Below are 20,558 nucleotides of genomic sequence, written 5' to 3' on the forward strand. Positions count from 1 at the left end.
CTAGGGACCTCATGTGTGTCTCTGTGACACTGGAATCACGTGTGGCACCTAGGAGCGGCTCAGTTCTTGTTCTTCAGTCACCGAGTCGTGTCTGACTCAGTGTGACCCCGTGGACTGAGGCACGCCAGGCTCCCCTATTCCTCGCCGTCTCCCGGAGTTTGCCCAAGTTCATGTCTGCTGAGTCAGTGATGCCATCCAACCATCTCATCCTCTGTCACCCTCTTCTCCTCCTGCCCTCAATCTTTCCAAGCATCAGGGTTTTTTCCAATGAGTCGGCTGCTTGCATCAGGTGGCCAAAGTATTGGAGCTCCAGCTTCAGCATCAGTCTTGCTAAATTAACATTGCAGGACACTGGGATAGTTCAGTTGGGGTTTTACTTATGCACTGAGAGGCTGCGATCGGGCAACATGTGAACAGCTTTCAAGTTACTGGACCTTGAAATTTCATATTTGCGTTATTTAAACTTGCACTGTTTAAGGAGAAATGTTTTGAATGTTTGAATATTACTGTTTGGATTTGGTACAAATTGAATTCATTAGAAATGCTACGGTTCTGTCCTTCCATAGGAAATTTCAGCAGAACTGGCAGACTCAGTCTGGAGGATCTTTACTCTCATGCCCAGAATGACTCCTCACCTCTCACGTGCTCCTGCCACCTCTCTTTCAGAAAGCATGCTCTGAACTGCCATCGGATGAAGCCTGCTCTCTTCAGCGTGCTCTGCGAGATCAAGGAAAAGACAGGTAGGCCGTTGAGAAGGCGCTTCCAGTGTGGATCCAGGAATACAACCACTTCGTACCTCTGGTCCTGGCTCAGTCCTAACACGCATCCTGAGCCATCATGCTCGTCACATCCCTCTCTGGCAGCAGTGGTTCAGATGATTCACTTCTGACTTGTCACAGCCCTGCTTTCTGGTGTATTACACTCGTTTATTTCATAGTTTGTAACCGGAAGGGTACTGTTGCCAGTGAGTAACAAGCAGCTGCATTCTGTGTATAAGACCTCAGAGGCATTGTGGCATTCCATTGTTTTTACAAAAGGATCTAACATGACAGAATTCGGAAAGTAGAATAATTTTGTTTTGCTTGTTTTAAGCATCCAAAGTAAGCCCCATGGAAGTTTCTGCCATTGGAAGTTCTTTTGTTTAAAAAAATCTTTTTATTTTGAATTAATTTAGACTTGCAGAGAGTTGACAGACTGATACAGAACTGGTACAGTTCTCATATCCCCTTCTCCCAGCTGCTTCTAGTGGCAACACCTTCAAAACCATCGTTGTTGTTCAGTTGCCCAGTCGTGTCCGACTCTGTGATCCCATGGGCTGCAGCACACCAGGCTTCCCTGTCCTTCACTACCTCCCAGAGTTTGCTCAAACTCATGTCCATTGGGTCGGTGATGCCATCTAACCATCTCATCCTCTGTTGCCTCCTCCTCTTCCTGCCTTCAACCTTTCCCAGCATCAGGGTCTTTTCCAGTGAGTCAGCTCTTCACATCAGGTGGCCAAAGTATTGGAGCTTAAGCTTCAGCATCAGTCCTTCCAATTCAGGGTTGATTTCCTTTAGGATTGACTGGTTTGATCTCCTTGCTGTCCAGGGGACTCTCAAGTCATTTCTAGCACCACAGTTTGAAGGCATTAATTCTTTGGTGATCAGCCGTTTTTATTGTCCAGCTTTCACATCCGTACATGACTACTGGAAAAACCACAGCTTTGACTATACGGGCCTTTGTCAGCAAAGTAATGTCTCTGCTTTTTAATATGTGTCTAGGTTTGTCATAGCTTTTCTGCCAAGAAGTAAGCGTCTTTTAATTTCATGGCTGCAGTCACCGTCCACAGTGATTTTGGAGCCCAAGAAAATAAAATCTGTCACTGTTTCCACAGTGTGGTGATTAAAACCAGGAAACTGACGTTGGTACAATGCTATGTAACTGAGCAACAGGCCCTATTTGAATTTCCCTGGGTTTGGTCCTAAATGCCCTTTTCTGGTTCAGGATCCACACTGCATGTAGTCATCATGTCTCCTTAGTTACCACCAATCTGTGAAGTTTTCTCCATTGTTATTCCTCATTTATGACGTTCATACTTTTGCTGAGAACTGCTCAGTCATTTTATAGAGAGTCCTTCAGTGTGGTTTGTCCATTGTTTCTACATAATTAGACTGAGGTTGTGCGTCTTTGGCAGAAATCTCACAGAAGCAAGGTTGTGTACTTCTCGGCGCATCATGTCCGAGGTATGTGCCGTCAATAAATCCTACCACTGATAGTTCTGACTTGATCACTTGGTCAAGGTTAATAACAATTTGAAGGTGTGTTTTTTTTTTTTTTTTAATTGCACTGGGTTGTTGCTCACAGGCCTTTAGTTGCAGCAAACAGGGGCTACTTTTCCTTGTGGTGCATGGGCTTCTCATTGTGGGGGCTTCTCCTGTTGCAAAACGCAGCCTCTAGGCATGTGAGCTCAGTAGTCGCAGCACACAGGCTCAGTCGTCATGGCTCGGGGGCTCTGGAACATAGGCTCAGTAATCGTGGCACACGGGTTTATTTGCTCCACGGCATGTGGAGTCTTCCCAAATCAGGGATTGAACCTATGCCCCCTGCATTGGCAGGAGGATTCTTATCCAGTGGCCCAGCAGAGAAGTCCCCTGAAGATGGTTTATAAGAGAAGCCACCAAATATGGTGAAGATACCTTTAAAACTAAAGTCATCAATAGAAGGGTTGCCACTTGATTTCTTAGAGGGAGTTGGTCTCTTGAGATCAGTTACTCGAACGTTGTACGTCACTTTAGGGCATAGCACTTCAGTTATACTGGGGCTTGTAGAAAGTACAAATGTGGTACAAAAGTGTGTTTCTTTTTTTTATTCATTAATTCAGTTATTTTTGGTCTTCGTTGCTCTGTGTGGGCTACTCTTGGTTGTGGTGCACAGGCTTCTCATTGCGGTGGCTTCCCTTGTTGCAGAACGCAGGCTGTCGGCGTGCACAGGTTTCCGCAGTTGCAGCTGGCGGGCCCCAGAACATGCAGGCTCCAGTAGTGATGGTGCGGGGGCTTAGTTGCCCTGCAGCCTGTGGGACCTTCCTAGACTGGGGATTGAACCCATGTCCCCTGCATTGGCGGGTGGTTTCCTGTCCACCAGGGAAGTCCGAAAGTATGTTTCTTTCTCAACATGGTTTTGGTGCAAGATTGACGTATACTTGACGTGGACAGTGGCAGACAGCAGTGACATGGTCTGAATTCCGTTTTGCTTCTGGTTCCATCACCCTGGCACGTGACTGAAAATTTTCCTGTCCCTAGTCCTTCTCTGTGAACTGGGGACAGTGTAACACTGAGCTCATGATGACTGAAGACTGTGTGAGTTCATAAATGTAAGGTTATATGTTCAGTGCCTGCCTCCAATAGTTATCTGGTGACTGAAAGAGAAATTCAATTTTAAACCTATTTAAGTTTTACCCAGATGCTGTAAGGACATAATAGTCTTTTTTCCCCCGCAGTTTGAATATTTTTTATTGTGATAAAATATACATAACATAAAATTTGCCACTTCAACCATTTTTAAGAGTACAGTTTAGTGGTATTAAGTACATTCACATTGTTGTACAACCATCACCACCATCCACCTCCAACACGTTTTCATCTTCTTAAACTAAGACTTTTCCTAAGAACTAGCCTGTGGTATGAGTGTGTGCGCTAAGTTGCTTCAATCCTTTCTGACTCTTTGCAACTCTATGGACTGTAACTGCCAGGCTCCTCTGTCCATGGAATGCTGCAGGCAAGAATACTGGAGTGGGTTGCCATGCCCTCCTCTAGGGGATCTTCGCGACCCAGGGATCAAACTGGTAGCTTTTACCTCTCCTGCATTGGCAGGTAGGTTCTTCACCACTAGCGCTACCTGGAAAGCCCAGCTTGTGGTGTATTTCTTTTTTAATTCTTTTACCTTCTATGCACTCTGTAACCTAGAAATTTATATTCCATTTGGTTTACAAAGCCACTGTAGTTTGAGTGGTCTGCATTTGTTCTGATAAGTTTGTTTATGCGTGTTTAACTTTTTATTTTGAAACAATAACAGATTTACATAAATGTTCCAAGAATAGCACAAATAAATTTTCTCCCTGCACTATTGGAGGGAAAGTTGCTGCCATGATGCCTCATGACCCCTGCACACTTGAGCACATTTCCAACAAACAGGGCACAATCTCCTGTTTACCCACAGAACAACCAGCATGGTCAGAAGAGGAACATTGATACGTCACCCCCCCATGGAATCTTCAGATCTCATTCAGGCTCTGCCAGCTGTCCCAATGATGTCTTTTAGAGAAAAGGACAAAAAGGGTCAAGGTCTCATGTTGCCTTTAGTTGTCACATCTCTTTGGTCTGTTCCATCTGTGGTAAGACCCCTGTCTCTCCTTGACTCTCATGACCTTGAGCATCTGGAAGATCACAGGCGAGCCCTCTTCATTTGGGCTTATCTGGTGTTTCCTCATGATTAGACTTCTACACATCCTCAAGAGGAAGCGGTGCCTCTTCTCACGCAAAGACTGCTCAGTCGTGCCCACATTTGCTCAGTCCCCTCTTGGTGACGTTAACTTTGACAGCTCAAGTGAGGTGGTGTCCGCCAGACTTCTCCTTTTTAACGTTGCTCCTTTCCCCTTTGTAATAAGTATTCTGCCGGAGGTACTCGAAGACTGAAAAGTGAAGTCGCTTAGTCGTGTCCAACCCTTTGTGACCCCATGGACTGTAGCCCACCAGGCTCCTCTGTCCATGGGATTCTCCAGGCAAGAATACTGGAGTAGGTTGCCATTTCCTTCTCCAGGGGATCTTCCTGACCCAGGGATCGAACCTCCGACCCAGGGGTCTCCCACACTGCAGGCAGACGCTTTAATCTCTGAGCCACCACTACTTATTAAATTTCCCATTTATTCATTTTTGGGTTTTGTATCGCTATTGATTCATGGAGTGTTATTTAAAACAGTCAGTTACTATTGTAACTCTTTCCTTTCTCTCTTTTTTTTTGGCCATGCAGTACAGCTTGCAGAATCTTAGTTCCCCAACCAAGGGTGGAACCCGTGCCCCCTACAGTGGAAGCATGGAATCCTAACCACTGGGCCACCAGGAAATTCACTCATTTCAGTATCTGTAATCCCAGTTCAGCAGCACAGAGTTCACTGTCTTTTTCTCTCTCCAGATTGGTACCTCATTTCTCTGACAGTCAGAACCCTGCTCCCGTCATCCTTGGTGCTTTGTTTATTTAATCAGTCATCCCCTCCCCTCTCATGTGTATCCCTCCTCCTCCTCCCCCACATAGATCCCTTTTCACCACCTCAGCCCCTGGCCCGGATCCCCCGCCGACTCCTGCTGTATGCCCTCCTCACCTTCCTCAGCCTCCAACGCCCAGAGCCAGGCCACCTCCCCGCTGCAAGCAGGCCTTTCCCTACAGGGCTATAATGTCCCGCCCCTAAGCTCCTGCTTAGGTACTTCCCACAAGTGTCTGAATGTCTAGTGGTCTGTCTTCTCTGTTCCTTATTTATGTATGTTTTTATTTGTGTTCCTTATTTTTATTATGGGGTACAGATATTATGGCTTCCAGTAAACAAAGGTTGGGCTTTTGGGGGTTTATAAACAAGTTTGCTCTCAACACCTCACAGCACCTCCCTCCAGAGCTCTGTGTGAACCAGATAAGCAACATTCCTGCAACTGAAAAAGCAGAACAACCCATGAGTCCTGTGGGCTGGAAGACACTGCCCTCGGGGACACGCCGGTGTGTGTCCAGCGCCTGGAGCTCCTGGCACAGTCACACGCTCCCCAGGACCACGTGGACTGTGTGATGTTGCTCACCTTCCTGAAATCGTGCGGTGTTGGTGCCTCTCTCTGAGGCGTGCTGACTCCCAGCCAGCCCCCAACTGCCCCTGGAGGAGAGAAGCAGCCCTCTGGGGGGCTCCCCACTGCCCCCAGCAGCTGGCCCTGTCACCAGAGTGCCTTGGCTGTGTGGATCTTTGAGGTTTTTATTGACAGCTTAGCTAGGCAAAGTAAAAGATTGAGTGGCAACAATAAGCAATCATTAAAAGTCATTTCATCAGCTGTCATCTCAGGAAGCTGTGGCTCTTGACAAGCTTTTCCCATCGGCGAGATGCTGGGACTGATCAGAAAACTGCTTCCTGAATGCCACGGGTGCGCTGTCTGGGCACGTCTGCTTCTGCCTCATCTGATTCTGTATGTACGGATGTGACGACAGCCGTTAGTCAGCTTCCGACTCAGCAATTTCAGGAGAAAAAGAACGGCTTGATACCTACCGCCATCAGGACTGGCTGAGGGGTCCATTTTAGCCCATGCCCTGCCCTATCCCGCCCTCCCAGGCTGAGGTCACACTCAGGGCTTCTGACCCCACACAGACTGAGTCCCAAGGCAGCTGTGGGGCCCACAGTTTAGGCCACGCGTCAGATCTGGGCATTTTTTCAGAAAATCATGCTTCCTTTCCACTGATTGGCTCAAACATCAGGTTGCCTGGTACAGTTGGGGGCATGGCATCAGGATGGAGCAGCACCACTCACCCTTGAAAATCACGAGCCATCACGACTGCCAAGAGCTGCCTAAACGTCAGGTTCAGTGTGGCCTGGCATCTTTTCATGTTAGTAGGCAATGCAGTCACGGGAGTACTGTGTGTCCAACACACGGGCCTTCCCGTCTCAGGACGGACCCCAACGAAAAGAAGCGAGATCTCAGTTCTGCCTGAGCATTCCCCACCCCCCTGACCAGGAATGACCAAGTCCTGGCCCAAAGAAAAGTGCTGAGGGCCCTGATCCTGCACTGGGTTCCTAGGGGCCTCTGCCCAGTGAGCGATCCTGGAGGTTGGGCCTCCTGGGGCGCTCACAGCAGGAGATGGCACATCAGCTTCTTTTTTTATTTTAAAGATTGATAGATTTTATTTTTTGGCTCTGGTGGGTCTTCACTGCTGCCCAAGGGCTTTCTCTGGTTGCAGAGAGCAGGCATTGCTCTGCGTGGCGATGCAGGGGCGTCTCATTATAGTGGCTTCTCTTGTTGCGGAGCGCAGGCTCTGTGGTTGTAGCGCACGCGCTTCCTTGTTTCTCAGCACGTGGGTTCTTCCTGGACCAGGGCGGATCAAACCAGTGTCTCTTGCGTTGCAAGGCAGAGTTTTAACCACTGGACCACCAGAGCAGCCCCACATCGGCTTTTTTATTTAACCCAGATTTGCCTCTGGCTAATGTCTGCGACAAGCCTTTAAGATAAAAACTAAAACTAAACCTGCACAGAGGATTTAAGGGCCGGTACCCAGGTGGCTCAGTGATAAAATAATCTGCCTGCCAATGCAGGCAACACTAGTTTGATCTCTGGCTCTGGAAGATCCCCTGGAGGAGGAAATGGCAACCGACTCCAGCGTTCTTGCCTGGAAATCCCATGGACAGAGCCTGGCCAGCTACAGTCCATAAGATCGCAGAGAGTCAGACACGACTGAGCACAAACACAGGCTCTGATAGAGTGTGGGCCGCAGCAAGACAGCTCCGCGAGGTGCAGCATCATCGCCCCAGGCTTCCAGCGGCCCCGGGCAGACAGGGCTTCACTCCTGCTCTAAAGATGAGCAGAGTGGAGTCCAGAGAGAGGGTTGCACCCCGGTAACCCCTAGCCAGGCCGCGTGCTGCCCCTCCACACGCTGTTCTGGCTCGGGGGGGACCTGCACCCACAGGCCGCAGGCGCTGCCTCCATGTCTGCATGCTCACTGCCCCCACGGCGGCTCCTGGCCTCTGCCATTGTCCCCCCGTGAGACATGTCCTGGGACTGCCCTGGTGCCCGACACACGGTGTACACAGCTTGTATTTTTGTTGAATTAAGAGCAGTTTCTGGTGACTGATACCTATTAAGTGAAAGCCTTTTTACCTTGTACATCTTATGGGATTCAGGAAGATGGGGTGTCTGGGGCCTGACTCAGAACACAAGGCTTATCGTTCATATCACCCTGAAGAGAGCGACGTCCTCTGTGTGAGCCATGGTGTCTGGTGTTCCTGGAAGCCCTACCTACAAGTTCCAGGAGCTTCCATCCAACGCCTCCTCCAGCCTGTGGCAGGGATGTGGGCACATCTTCCAGGGTCAAGATGCCAGTGCCCCACCCGTGTTCCCCTCTGTGCGCTGTCTGGGTGGTCCTGCCCGCGGCACTCTCCGGAGGCCAAGCGTACCCTCAGAGGACACCCCGCTCCCCATCTTTCCCTTGAAACACCATCCTTCTTGGTGTCTGGAGGGGCGCTCCTGAGGAGGACTAATAAACCCTTTTTGGAGATCTTTGAATTTAGCTGGGAGGACCCAGTACTGGCCCAGTCCCCTTCCTGAAGCCCTTGGGGCTGGGTGCAGGACGGGACTCTGAAGTGTTCGGGTTTCAGGTGTGTGGCGTTGACAAGGACTGAAGCAGAGCCTGTGTTAAGTGCCTGAGCCTCGGAGCAGGAATGGCCACACACTCTGGTGTGGGTCAGGCTGTACCTCCAAATTAGCTCAAATTAGCTCAAGTGCCACCTTTGGCTCTTGGAGTGCCCCTGGAAGAGCTGCCAGGCGTCCCAGCAATTCGCACCAAGGGCCCTGGCCTGTCTTCTCCAAGCCGTGCCTGTCCCCTGTGCTGGCCTCAGGGGCACCTCTGGGCTTCACTTTGGTTGGTTCTGGGTTCACTTTGTCTCTGAGAAACGAGAAGTCCCAGCTCTGCCAGCCTTGCTCTGGGGCCAAGGAACACAGGCAGCTGCTGCCAGCAGAGTGGATGTAAAGAAGTCAGCACACAAAGGACCACCTCCTGTTTCCTCACCCCTGCTCCCCGGGCCTGGGTGGAAGCTCTCAGGCACAAGTCATCCAGCACTTTTTCATTTTGTTTTTTCACTTCTGTTTCCCTTCCCCCTCAGCCACTCAGAGCTGTTGGCGATTGTAACATCGTGATCGGTAGTTCCAGCCTTTTGGTTGGGTCTGTCCCAGCGACTACCCTTTGGGCCAGTGTGTGACTTCTTTTGGAATCCAGACCCCTTTTGTGATTGGCTGGACCTGAGGAGTAGTTCACTGTGGCTGTGCAGGGAGCGGATCTTCTAGAGCTGGGGGTTACTTTTCAGGTTGCTTGGAGCATCCTTTCTTGGCCCCACAGTCTCAGGGTGACTCGTGAATTGAACCTCCCTGAGTTCTGGCCAACCTATCATAGCTCCTCTGCAGCCATAGACTGTGGTTCACCCCTCCAGGGACAGTTTATATTCGAATTAATTAAAATCAAGTATAATTAAATAAGGCTTTCTTCAGCCACACTAGCTACATCTCAAGTGCTCAGTAGCCACGTGTAGCTGGTGGTTTACATGTTAGACACTGCAGATGTAGAACATTTCATCACCGGGGAAATTCTACTGGACAGACAGATGGATTAGTATAGACAGATACACAAATCAAGAATTATGGAAAAAAAAAAACTCTAATGTCCATGATGATGACCAGAGAAACAGAATATGGTCCATCTGTTCAATGGACTGCTATTCAGCCATGAAAAGAAATGAAGTTCTCTGACAGAAACTACAACATTGATGAACCTTAAAAACTTTATACTAACAACAAGGCCCTACTGTATAGTATAGGGAGCTACATTCAATATCTTGTAATAACCTATAATGGAAAATAATCTGAGAAATATATATATTATACATATAACATATATCGTACATTAATAGAATATATTTGTTTCTATGTATTATATAAATAATATATATATAACAGAATCACTTTGCTGTACGCCTAAGACATTGTAAATCAACTATAGTTCAATGAAAAAAAAACCTCTGCGCCGAGTGAAAGAAGCCAGGCGAAAATGTCCAAAATAGCATGTGGCTTCATCTATGTGAAATGTCCAGAAGAGGCAGAAAGAGACAATTAGTAGTTACAGAGGCCTGGGTGGGAGGGTGGGGAGTGACTGCTGATGGGCCCGGGGTCTCTTTGAGGTGGTGAAAAATTAGGCAGTGGTTGCACAACCTGGTGAAAGCACTGAAAAACCACTGAGTTATTCACTGGAAACGGGTGGATTGTACGTCACCTGAATTATTTCTCAATAAAGCTTTTATAAAAACCACTCAAAGACTGAAGGATTTTAGTCAGGCCCACAGCTTAAGGACTTAGTACACAGATTCTTATAAAGCATCACTTTCTTGCAGTGTCTGTACCTCTATTCCAGTTTCTTCTCAGGGCTTAAGCATTCACTGAAATTGCCCCGTGGTTTGTCTCTGGTGTGTCTCCTCATCCCCTCCCTAGAACGCCGGCCCGCCAATGCACAGATGTGCCTGCAGCGTCTCCCAGCCCAGTTACGGGCTTGGCCCACAGTCGCTGTTAGTAAACCTGGTCACGGTGTGAAGGTGACTAACCTTTCTTAACAGAGAATGCTCCTTCTGACCGTCACCCAGAACCTGCTTGACAGCAGTCCCCAGGCCAATCCCTCAGAGGGGAGTTAGGTCCGGGCAGGCCTGAAAATCTGATTTCCAGCCTGAGGGTGGGTTGGACATGGTTGTGCGTGTTGCTGGGCTGCTCACCGCCCCGTGCAGGACTCGGTAAAGTAAAGGTCACACCTGGGGCAACCGGAGCCCAACTTCAGAAGCTTCTAGATATCGTTCAGCTGAAATTAGAGCATTTCTTGGGGTGAGAAATAAGTTTGTTTAAGGTAGACAGAAACCATCCACAAGTGCTGTTTTTCTTGGCTGTCACTCTTAAATGTTCTCAAAGCCTCACAGGAGAGCATGGACTAGTTTTCTAGACGTTTTACTTGGCTGCATTTTCTATTGCAGCATTTCTCTGTCTTGTCCTCTTGCCCTGTTGCCACAAGAAAACAGAGCCGAAGCAAACTCCATGCCGTTTTCACTGAGCCTCAGCAGTTCAGTAGTTTATGACAGAATCTCAGGCCTTTAATTAACAACTGCGAGCGTGTATTGAAATGAAAACAGCTTGCATATTTGGTTGAGATTTCAGTGCTTAGGTTGTGATGTATTTTAACTAAGGACTGATTAGAACTGACGGGAATTTGCATAGTGTTATACATTTCAGTCTGATGAATATCTAACGTTCATGTCAGCTGTGATTTCAGAAATTGATGAGTGTTTGCTAAAGGAATATTCTTTGTTTTTTTTGCTTTTTTTGGCCTCACCACTCGTCCTGTGAAATCTTAGTCCCTGGTAAGGGCCCTTGGCAGTGAAAGCACAAAAAGACCTAACCAGTGGACCACCAGGGACTCTCTGAAGAAATATTCTTTGTGAAGTCCTATGGGAAAGATGGTAAAGAATCTACTTTCAGTGTGGTAGACCCAGGTTCGATCCCTGGGTTAGAAAGATCCCCTGGAGAAGAGAATGGCAACCCACTCCAGTATTCTTGCCCGGAAAGTCCCATGGTCAGAGGATCCTGGCAGGCTATAGTCCTTGGGGTCACAAAGATTTGGACACAACTGAGCGATGAACACTTTCACTTTCATGGGACTGAGAAAGTCCAGTGTCTTGAAACAAGGCTTCAGGGACTGCCCTGGTGGTCCACTGGCTGAGACTCTTCAGGGGACCTGGGTTCAATCCCTGGTCAGGGAACCAGATCTCCCGTGCTGCAACTAAAATACCCCTCATGCCTCGCAACTAAAGATCCTACATGCTGCCCTAAGACCTGTGCAGCCAAAGAAATAACATACAAAGTTTTTTTTAATTAAACAAGGCTTCATCTAGAATCTTGCTTAAAGAACTGACCTGGGAAACATTGCCTCAAAGGTAAATGCAGACAGTTCTCAACACCAGCAGGCTGTGTTCCAGGTTATCCCCAGGAAGCAAGAATCTAAAGGTCCTTTGGCAGTGCGGGTGGCCAGCTGGTCTGAATGCCATTGCTCAGCACCAACCCCACCTGGAGGCCAATTTGGGGGTGAGGTGGAGGATGAGGGGGGAGTTGTCAGTGGCATCAATGACTCCGTGTTCAGAGGTGAGTCTTCTTGGCTGTGATCCCTGTATCTGTGCTCACACATGCACACAGATGCTGCTGACTTCAGGTTGCTGATTGTGTTTTACTGTTTCAGGTCATGAATGTGTGGGGCTTCTGCATGCTAGCACCCACCTTCACTTTCCATCTGGTGAGCGGCTGGTTTTCCTGTGTCTCTCTTTTCTAAAAGTGTTGCAGGAAGGCGCTCTCTTTTCCTTGAGGGCCTGGTAGTGCCAGTCCCTAAAATGTCCTGCTAGCCTTTAGGAGAGGTTTCTTAGCACAAGTTCCTATTTCTGGGCCATGATTCCGTGAGACCAGGAATGTTGCGGGAACCAGAGCCGTGGCAGTGAAGGAGCCAGCAACAGTCCCTGGGTCCGTGGGGAGCAGGGTTGTCCCACACAGCCATGTAGAGACTGCTGTGGCCTTCAGAGCCCTTGGTGGCGGGCAGTGGGGCAGGTCAGTCTCCCCAGGGGACCAGACCTGAGCCAGGACCTGCCTGATGAGACATCTCTGCTTCCACGTTGGGAAAGTGTCTCTGAGGCAGGCAGCCAGGTTGGAGCTGAGTGAGTGAGGAGAGTGGGCAGCAGCAGGGAGTGCCAGGGAGCTTCTTGGAACAGGACCTGAGGACGCGGGGTGGGGCTGGGGGGAAACAGGGGTCACCGCCCCGCCCCCTGCTGGGGGTGGGGCCACCTCCTGCTCCTGCTCTGGCCCCGCCCCTTCAGTGTGGGTCCCTGGGCCTCCTGGGGCCTCCCACTGCCCGCACTTCCCTCTCATTGTGCCGCTCCCCATCCTGCCCAGCCCCTCCTCACCTTCCTCAGTGCATCAGCCCCACCTCCTCCTGTTGCCATGCTGATGCCTGGGCTGAAGTGTTCACTCCTGGGTCAGGAAACCCGGTCTGCCTTCTCTGCGAAGGAAGCGCCCACAGCCTGGGTTCCACCACATCTGTGATGCCAGCAGCCTGGCGTCATTGGGGTTGGCAGGGCCTTGCTTCCTCACTGCATGGATCTTCCCGTGAGAGTGGATTGCTCTTCTTTTACAACCCGGTCCCGGCCCCCCCTCCTCGCTTAGCGCCTCCGTGTTCCGTTGATGGGAACACTTGGAATGAGCCTTTTTACCGCACCGGGGGCTTTCCCTCAGCATCTCCTCTCTAGACCCCAGGGTGCTCTCCCAGACTCCTTCAGGGGAGCAGCGCCACCTCCACCCCAGGACTAAGAATGGTCGCAACACACGGGGAGGCAGGCCTCCCGCATGCCTGTGAGAGGAAGCAGCTTCGCCCGGGAGAGTGTCACTCCTGGATTGGCCCTCACCTGGGACTAGGGCACCCCCAGGACGTACCTGCAGCCCCCGGGAAGGACCCAGGCGCAGAGTGCCCCTGGCCGCTGGAAGCGTTTTGGCTCACCACTGCCCAGGACCAGTGTGAAACCCACAGAAGGACACCAGGAGAGGGAAAACAAAAAGTGAAGCCGACATCTAAAAGAATAAGCTCAAAAATCCCATTAGGCTCAACAGACATGAATTTACCCTGTCACGCTGCCGCCTCTCATGTCTGTGCTGGCCTTTACGTAGACAGAAGGCAAACCAGACACCACCTTTTGAGGAGTCCTTGTCTAGATTAGAACTGAAAGAAACACTCTAAAATCTCCTCCTCTGTACTGCGCGCATAGGAGAAAAATCATCAGGGAAGGGGAAGGGTGGAGAGGTACCCCAAGGATGGGGGACCTGAAGGCAGTGAAGCAGAGGTGAGGACCCATGTGGACCCACACACTTAGAGGCTCCTGCTTGGACACGCTAGGCTCCGTGACACGCACACGGAGAGGCAGAGTCCCGGACCACAGTCTTGGTGAGCAGTTTTATTGAACTCCCCTGCTCATTGGTTTACTATTGTCTGGAGCTAGGTCAGTTCCTAGCCTGGGCTCTCTTACTGGTTTGTAGATGGAAGAGGTCTCTCTTCCTCTGCTTGAAATGAAGTGTTAGTCACTCGGTCCTGTCCGATTCTTTGGAGTCCTATGGACCGTAGCCTGCCAGGCTTCTCTGTCCATGGGATTTCCCAGATAATAATACTGGAGTGGGTAGCCATTCCCTTCTCCAGGGGATCTTCATGACCCAGGGATCAAACCCGGGTCTCCTGCATTGCAGGTGGATTCTTTACTGTCTGAACCACCAAGGAAGCCTTGTCCTCTGCTTAGAAGGCCATGGTCCTATGGATTAGAGCCCTGCCCCATCACCTCATTTGACCTTAATTACTTCCTCACAGGCCCTATTTCACATAGACATTTGGGGTTTCATGTGTGAGTTTGGGGAGCACAATTTAGTCCATAGCAGTTCCATCTTGTTTCTTATAAAAAACATAATGTATTGATATTCATAATTTTATTTTACCTCACTGTGTGGTTTTTAAACCCACAGTAAATTGGGAACATAAGGAAGTTTGGTGGTTTGGCGGGGAGAATCCCAGGGACGGGGGAGCCTGGGGGGCTGCCGTCTGTGGGATCACACGGAGTCGGACACGACTGAAGTAACTTAGCAGCAGCAGCAGCCTCTGCTTTAGGTCCCAGCTCCTCCTCTGAATGCCTCTAACTGACAGTGCCCTGAGCTGCGCTCCTGATCTCCAGCACCACCCGCTCCACAGTCGGGGCCTGGGGGCGCCGAGGAGCACCACGGGGACTGGAAGTGAGTTGCTGCAATTGATAGTAATGAGTCATCTACACGTGTGTGAGAGGAGGCTAGTGCGCTGCGGTCACACGTGCTAATGACGGCAGTCAAGCCAGGGACAGGGTGCTGGGAAAAGGTGGGCCGCGCTGAGGGCAACCAAGGGCTCCACACAGGGCCGCAGACAGAGCGCAGAGGTGCTCAGCAGACCCGTGTCCACAGCCGGGACCCCGGTGTGTTTGCAAAAGTGCACAGCTCTGAAGAAATAAAACCTGAAACGTGTATGCCTATCATAACATACGCACTGTTAACCCCACGGGGCTTGGGCTGTGACAGGCATATTTTCTCCTTGTTGCTATTGTTCAGCCGCTAAATTGTGTCCAACTCTGCGACCCCATGGATGGCAGCACGCCAGGCTTCCCTGTCCATCACCATCTCCCAGAGTTTGCTCAAACTCATGTCTATGGAGTCAGTGATACCATCCAACCATCTCATCCCCACCCCCTTCTCCTCCTGCCTTCAATCTTTCCCAGCATCAGGGTCTTTTCCAATGAGTTCACTTTTCACATCAGGTGGCCAAAGTATTGGAGCTTCAGCTTCAGCATCGGTCCTTCCAATGAATATTCAGGACTGATTTCCTTTAGGATGGACTGGTTTGCTCTCCTTGCAGTCCAAGGGACTCTCCACAGTCTTCAGCACCACACTTGGAAAGCACGAATTCTTTGGTGCTCAGTCTTCTTTGTGGTCCAACTCTCACACCCATACATGACTACTGGAAAAACCATAGCTTTGACTATATGAGCCTTTGTCAGCAAAGTGATGTCTCTGCTTTTTAATACATTGTCTAGGTTTGTCATAGCTTTTCTTTAAAGGAGCAAGTGTCTTTTAATTTCATGGCTACAGTCACTGTCCGCAGTGATTTTGGAGCTCAAGAAAATGAAATCTGACATTGTTTCCACTTTTTCCCCATCTATTTGCCATAAAGTGATTGGACCAGATGCCATGATGTTAGTTTTTTGAATGTTGAGTTTTAAGCCGGCTTTTTCACTATCTTCTTTCACCTTGATCAAGAGGCTCTTTAGTTCCTCTTTAATTTCTGTCCTTAAAGTGATATCATCTGCATATCTGAGGTTATTGATATTTCTCCCAGCAATCTTGATTCCAGCTTATGAGTCATCCAACCCAACATTTCACATGATGCACTCTGCATGTAAGTTAAATAAGCAAGGTGACAATATACAGCCTTAACGTACTCCTTTCCCAATTTGGAACCAGTCCATTTTTCCATGTCCAGTTCTAACAGTTGCTTCTTGACCTGCATACAGGTTTCTCAGGAAGCAGGTAAGGCGGTCTGGTATTCTCATCTCTTCAAGAATATTCACAGTTTGTTGTGACCCACACAGTCAAAGGCTTTAGAGTAGTCAGTAAAGCAGAAATAGGTGTGTTTTTTGGAATTCTCTTGCTTTTTCTATGATCCAGAAGATGTTGGCAATTTTTCTCTATGATTCCTCTGCTTTTTCTAAATCCACCTTGTACATCTAGAATTTCTCAGTTCACGTACTGCTGAAGCCTAGCTTGGAGAATTTTGAGCATAATCTTGCTAGCATATGAAATGAGTGCAATTGTATGGTAATTTGAACATTCTTTGGGATTGGAATGAAAACTGACCTTTTCCAGTCCTGTGGCCACTGCTGAGTTTTCCAAATTTGCTGGTGTATTGAGTGCAGCACTTTAACAGCATCATCTTTTAGGATTTTAAATAGCTCAGCTGGAATTCCATCACCTCCACTAGCTTTGTTTGTAGCAATGCTTCCTAAGGTCCACTTGACTTCACACTCCAGGATGTCTGGCTCTAGGTGAATGACTACACCATCGTGGTTTTCTGTGTCATTAAGAGCTTTTTTGTACAGTTCTTCTGTGTATTCCTGCTACCTCTTCTTAATGTCTTCTGCTTCTGTCATTTCTGTCCTTTATTGAAACCATCTTTGCATGAAATGTTCCCTTGGTATCTCCAGTTTTCTTAAAGAGATCTCTAGACTTTCCCATTATATTGTGTTCCTCTATTTCTTTGCAATGTTCACTGAGGAAGGCTTTCTTATCTCTCCTTGCTATTCTCTGAAACTCTGCATTCAAATGGGTGTATCTTTCCCTTTCCCCTTTGCCTTTCACTTCTCTTCTTTTCTCAGCTACTTGTAAGGCCTTCTCAGATGACCACTTTGCTTTCTTCCATTTCTTTTTCTTGGGGATGGTTTTGGCCACCACCTCCTATACAGTGTTATGAACCTCCATCCATAGTTCTTCAGGCACTCCATCTACCAAATCTAGTGTATTGAATCTGTTTGTCACTTCCACTGTATAATCATAGGGATTTGATTTAGGTCATACCTGAATGGCTTAGTGGTTTTCCCTACTTTCTTCAATTTGAACCTGAATTTTGCAATAAGGAGTTCATGATCTGAGTCACAGTCAGCCTCAGGTCTTGTTTTTGCTAATTGTATAGAGTTTTTTCATCTTTGGCTGCAAAGAATATAATCAACCTGATTTCGGTATTGACCATCTGGTGATGTCCATGTGTAAAGTCATCTCTTTGTTGTTGGAAGGTGTTTGCTGTGAACAGTGTGTTCTCTTGGCAAAACTCTGTTAGCCTTTGCTGTGCTTCATTTTGTACTCCAAGGCCAAACTTGCCTGTTACTCCAGGTATCTCTTGACTTCCTACTTTTACATTCCAGTCCCCTGTGATGAAAAGGACATCTTTTTTTTTTTTTTTTTTTTGGTGTTCGTTCTAGAAGGTCTTGTAAGTCATCATAGAACCAGTCAGCTTCAGCTTCTTCGGCATTAGTGGTTGGGGCATAGACTTGGATTACTGTGATGTTGAGTGGTTTGCCTTGGAAATGAACCAAGATCTTTCTGTCATTTTTGAGACTGCAACCAAGTACTGCATTTCGGACTCTTATTGACTATGAGGGCTATTCCATTCCTTCCATGGGATTCTTGCCCACAGTAGTAGATATAATGGTCATCTGAATTAAATTTGACCATTCCGTCCATTTTAGTTCACTGATTCCTAACAAGTTGATGTTCACTCTTGCCATCTCCTGTGTGACCACTTCCAATTTACCTTGATTCATGGACCTAACATTCCAGGTTCCTATGCAGTGTTGTTCTTTACAGCATCAGACTTTACTTTCACCACCAGCCACATCCACAACTGGATGTTGTTCCTGCTTTGGCTTCACCTCTTCATTCTTTTTGTAGCTATTTCTCCTCTCTTCCCCATTGGTATATTGAACATCTACTGACCTGGGGAGTTCATCTTTCAGTGTCCTATCATTTTGCCTTTTCATACTGTTCATGGGGTTCTCAAGGCAAGAATACTGAAGTGGTTTGCCATTCCCTTCTCCGGTGGACCATGTTTTGTCAGGCCTTAACTAGCAGGGACGTGCCCTTCAGCCGCTCCGCATAGCTGAATGACATGCCTGGCGCCCTGGTTGTCCCACTGTTGGTCCTCAATGAGCATGTAAACCTTCAGTGGCTGTGCGACTCAAAAGTCAAGGCAAAGCTCCTGCTGGAGTAGCTGGGAAGGGAGTCTGGGGAAGGCTGGAGCATATGTTGGAGGACTCCTAGGAGCAGAGGGCTCCAGGGTCCCTCTGCTGCTGGCTGCCCTGGGGCCAATCCGCTGCCCAGGACTATCCTTATTCATGGGCATCTAGGCGGGTTTGGTTTTTCACAGTTTCAGTGTGGTCTTGTGTGTCCTATAAATGTAACATCTACTGGTGTCTGTGTTCCTGTAGGGTAAGTTCTCAGAACAAGAATTTGAAGATGTTAATCAGCATTTGAAAGCACCCCTCCAAAAAAGTTCACGATAATGCAGACCCCGTAACGAGGTGTGAGAAAGGGGTGTTCTCTTTGTTCTCAGAGTTCTCTGTGAGAGTTTTCAGTTGAGAATAGGTCCCATAGTTTTCTGGGGGATTTTTTTTAAATCTCCTGCGCCTGGTTGGGTACTTGACTTACGATGGGTTCTCAGATGCTTTGCTGTCATTGTTCAGTCAGTAAGTCATGTCCAACTCTTTGCAACCTCACAGACTGTAGCATGCCAGGCTCTTCTGTTCTCCACGGTCTCCTGGAGTTTGCTCAGATTCATGTCAGCATGCCAGGCTTCCCTGTCCTTCACTATCTCCCAGAGCTTGCTCAAACTCATGTCCATTGAGTTGGTGATGCCATCCAACCATGTCATCCTCTGTCACCCCCTTCTCCTCCTGCCTTCAATCTTTCGCAGCATCAGGGTCTTTCCTAATGAGTTGACTCTTTGCATCAGATGGCCAAAGTATTGGAACTTCGGCTTTCTTCAATTTAAGCCTGAATTTTGCAATAAGGAGCTCATGATGTGAGCCAGGTCTTGTTTTTGCTGACTGTGTAGGGCTTCTCCATCTTTGGTTGCAAGGAGTATAATCACTCTAATTTTGGTATTGACCATCTGGTGACGTTCATATGTAGAACTATCTCTTGTGTTGTTGGAAGAGGGTGTTTGCTATGACCGGTGCGTTCTTTTGACACTGCTGGTTAAATAAAAGAGCGTAAGGGGCATTCCCTAGTGGTTCGGATTCGGTGCTCTCACTGCCTTAAACCAGGTTTAGTCTCCGGTTGGGAAACAGAGATCCCACAAGTTGCAAGGCGTGGCCAAAAAAAAAAGAACAAAAGACAGACCACTAAGCACCCCTCAGCAGCCCAGAGGCATACACACACACATGCACAAACACACACACGTGCTCCCACCCACCCTTCAATCAGCCACGTGTCCAGCCTGGACCACTCCTGCCCCTAACTGTAACGAGAGGAGCTGAAGGGACCTCTCCAGCCCTGGGAGTCAGGCTGTGCTGGGGGCCCTCTGGCAGGGGAGGCTGCTCTGTGTCCCTCTCGGTCACTTCTGAGCCCAGGCTGGACCCACGGGTGCTTAGGGAGGCGCTGCTGAGCAAGCCTGAGGCAGTCGCTGGGCTTCAAGGGCCATGAAGGGCCCAGAAAAGGGCAGGTTCACAAGGGCGGGTTTGAAGGCTGTCAGGAAGGGCCCTGAGTGCCAGGGTCAGAGCCTAGGCCGCCGCTGTGGATGCAGAGCTGGTTGGAGTCTCTGAACAGAAGACTGGCGTGATGAAGACAGCACTGGAGGGCAGTCAGCTTGCAGTGTGACAGATGGACCAGAGGGGAGAGCTTTCCTCACAGGTCGCAGCAGGGTTCCAGGAGGGGCGTGAAGGGAAGGATTGGATGGTGGGTCAGTCGTCGAGGTAGAATCAATAGGATCTGCACACACAGACGGATGAGGGAAGAGCATGTCCGTAATCTGCTCTGGGTTAGGAACCGTTAGGAGGGTGTGGGCCTTTACAAGGATCAGGCAGCACAGATCCACTCTGTTCAGAAGTCCCCAGCCTTTACATCTGGCGCTTCTTGAAGACCAAGCAAGGCCGTTAGAGGATTAGGTCTCCGAACTGGAAGGCCCGCAATTGATAAAAGGGACCCTTTTCCTTTATTTCTTTCAGAAAGAGCCCTGTTGCAGCCCAGTGGGACTAAACGGGAAGAGTTCTTTTGTGTGAGTTGAGAGTCCCTGAATCTGAGGAGGTAGCAGTCCCTGCATGTGAGGAAAATTCCTGCAAGGACATCTCTTGAACGCCTTCAGTTTTCACTAGTGTTTTTGACCAAAAAAAGCTCATCTGTTAAACAGGGAACAAGAAAGGGCACATGATTAATAAGCAGATGTCTCTATGATAGGGTTACACTGGTTTTCAGCTGCACCATGCGGCTCACAGGACCAGGGGCTGGACCAGGCCATGGCAGTGAGGGCGCTGAGTCCTAACCACTGACCGTCAGGGAGCTCCCTAAGCTCAGTTCTTACCCAAGCACTTTAGTCCATTCGTAGCTGACAATACTGAGAGCCTGTTTCTAAGAAAAGACTTTAAACTTTGTTTTTCCTGAAAGTCAGAACCACAT

At 48.7% G+C, this 20,558-nt stretch overlaps 1 protein-coding gene across 1 annotated transcript in view; it reads left to right on the plus strand.

Moving 5' to 3' along the window:
- Window positions 1–20,558, plus strand: part of PBX4 (PBX homeobox 4) — a 50,930-nt gene that overhangs the window by 20,101 nt on the left and 10,271 nt on the right. The window contains exon 2 of the mRNA XM_043910806.1: window positions 667–740. Within this exon, the coding sequence (XP_043766741.1) occupies window positions 667–740 (74 nt within the window). The remainder of the gene's footprint in view (window positions 1–666; window positions 741–20,558) is intronic.

Source organism: Cervus elaphus, chromosome 9, assembly GCF_910594005.1.
Source record: "Cervus elaphus chromosome 9, mCerEla1.1, whole genome shotgun sequence".
Taxonomy (NCBI): domain Eukaryota; kingdom Metazoa; phylum Chordata; class Mammalia; order Artiodactyla; family Cervidae; genus Cervus; species Cervus elaphus.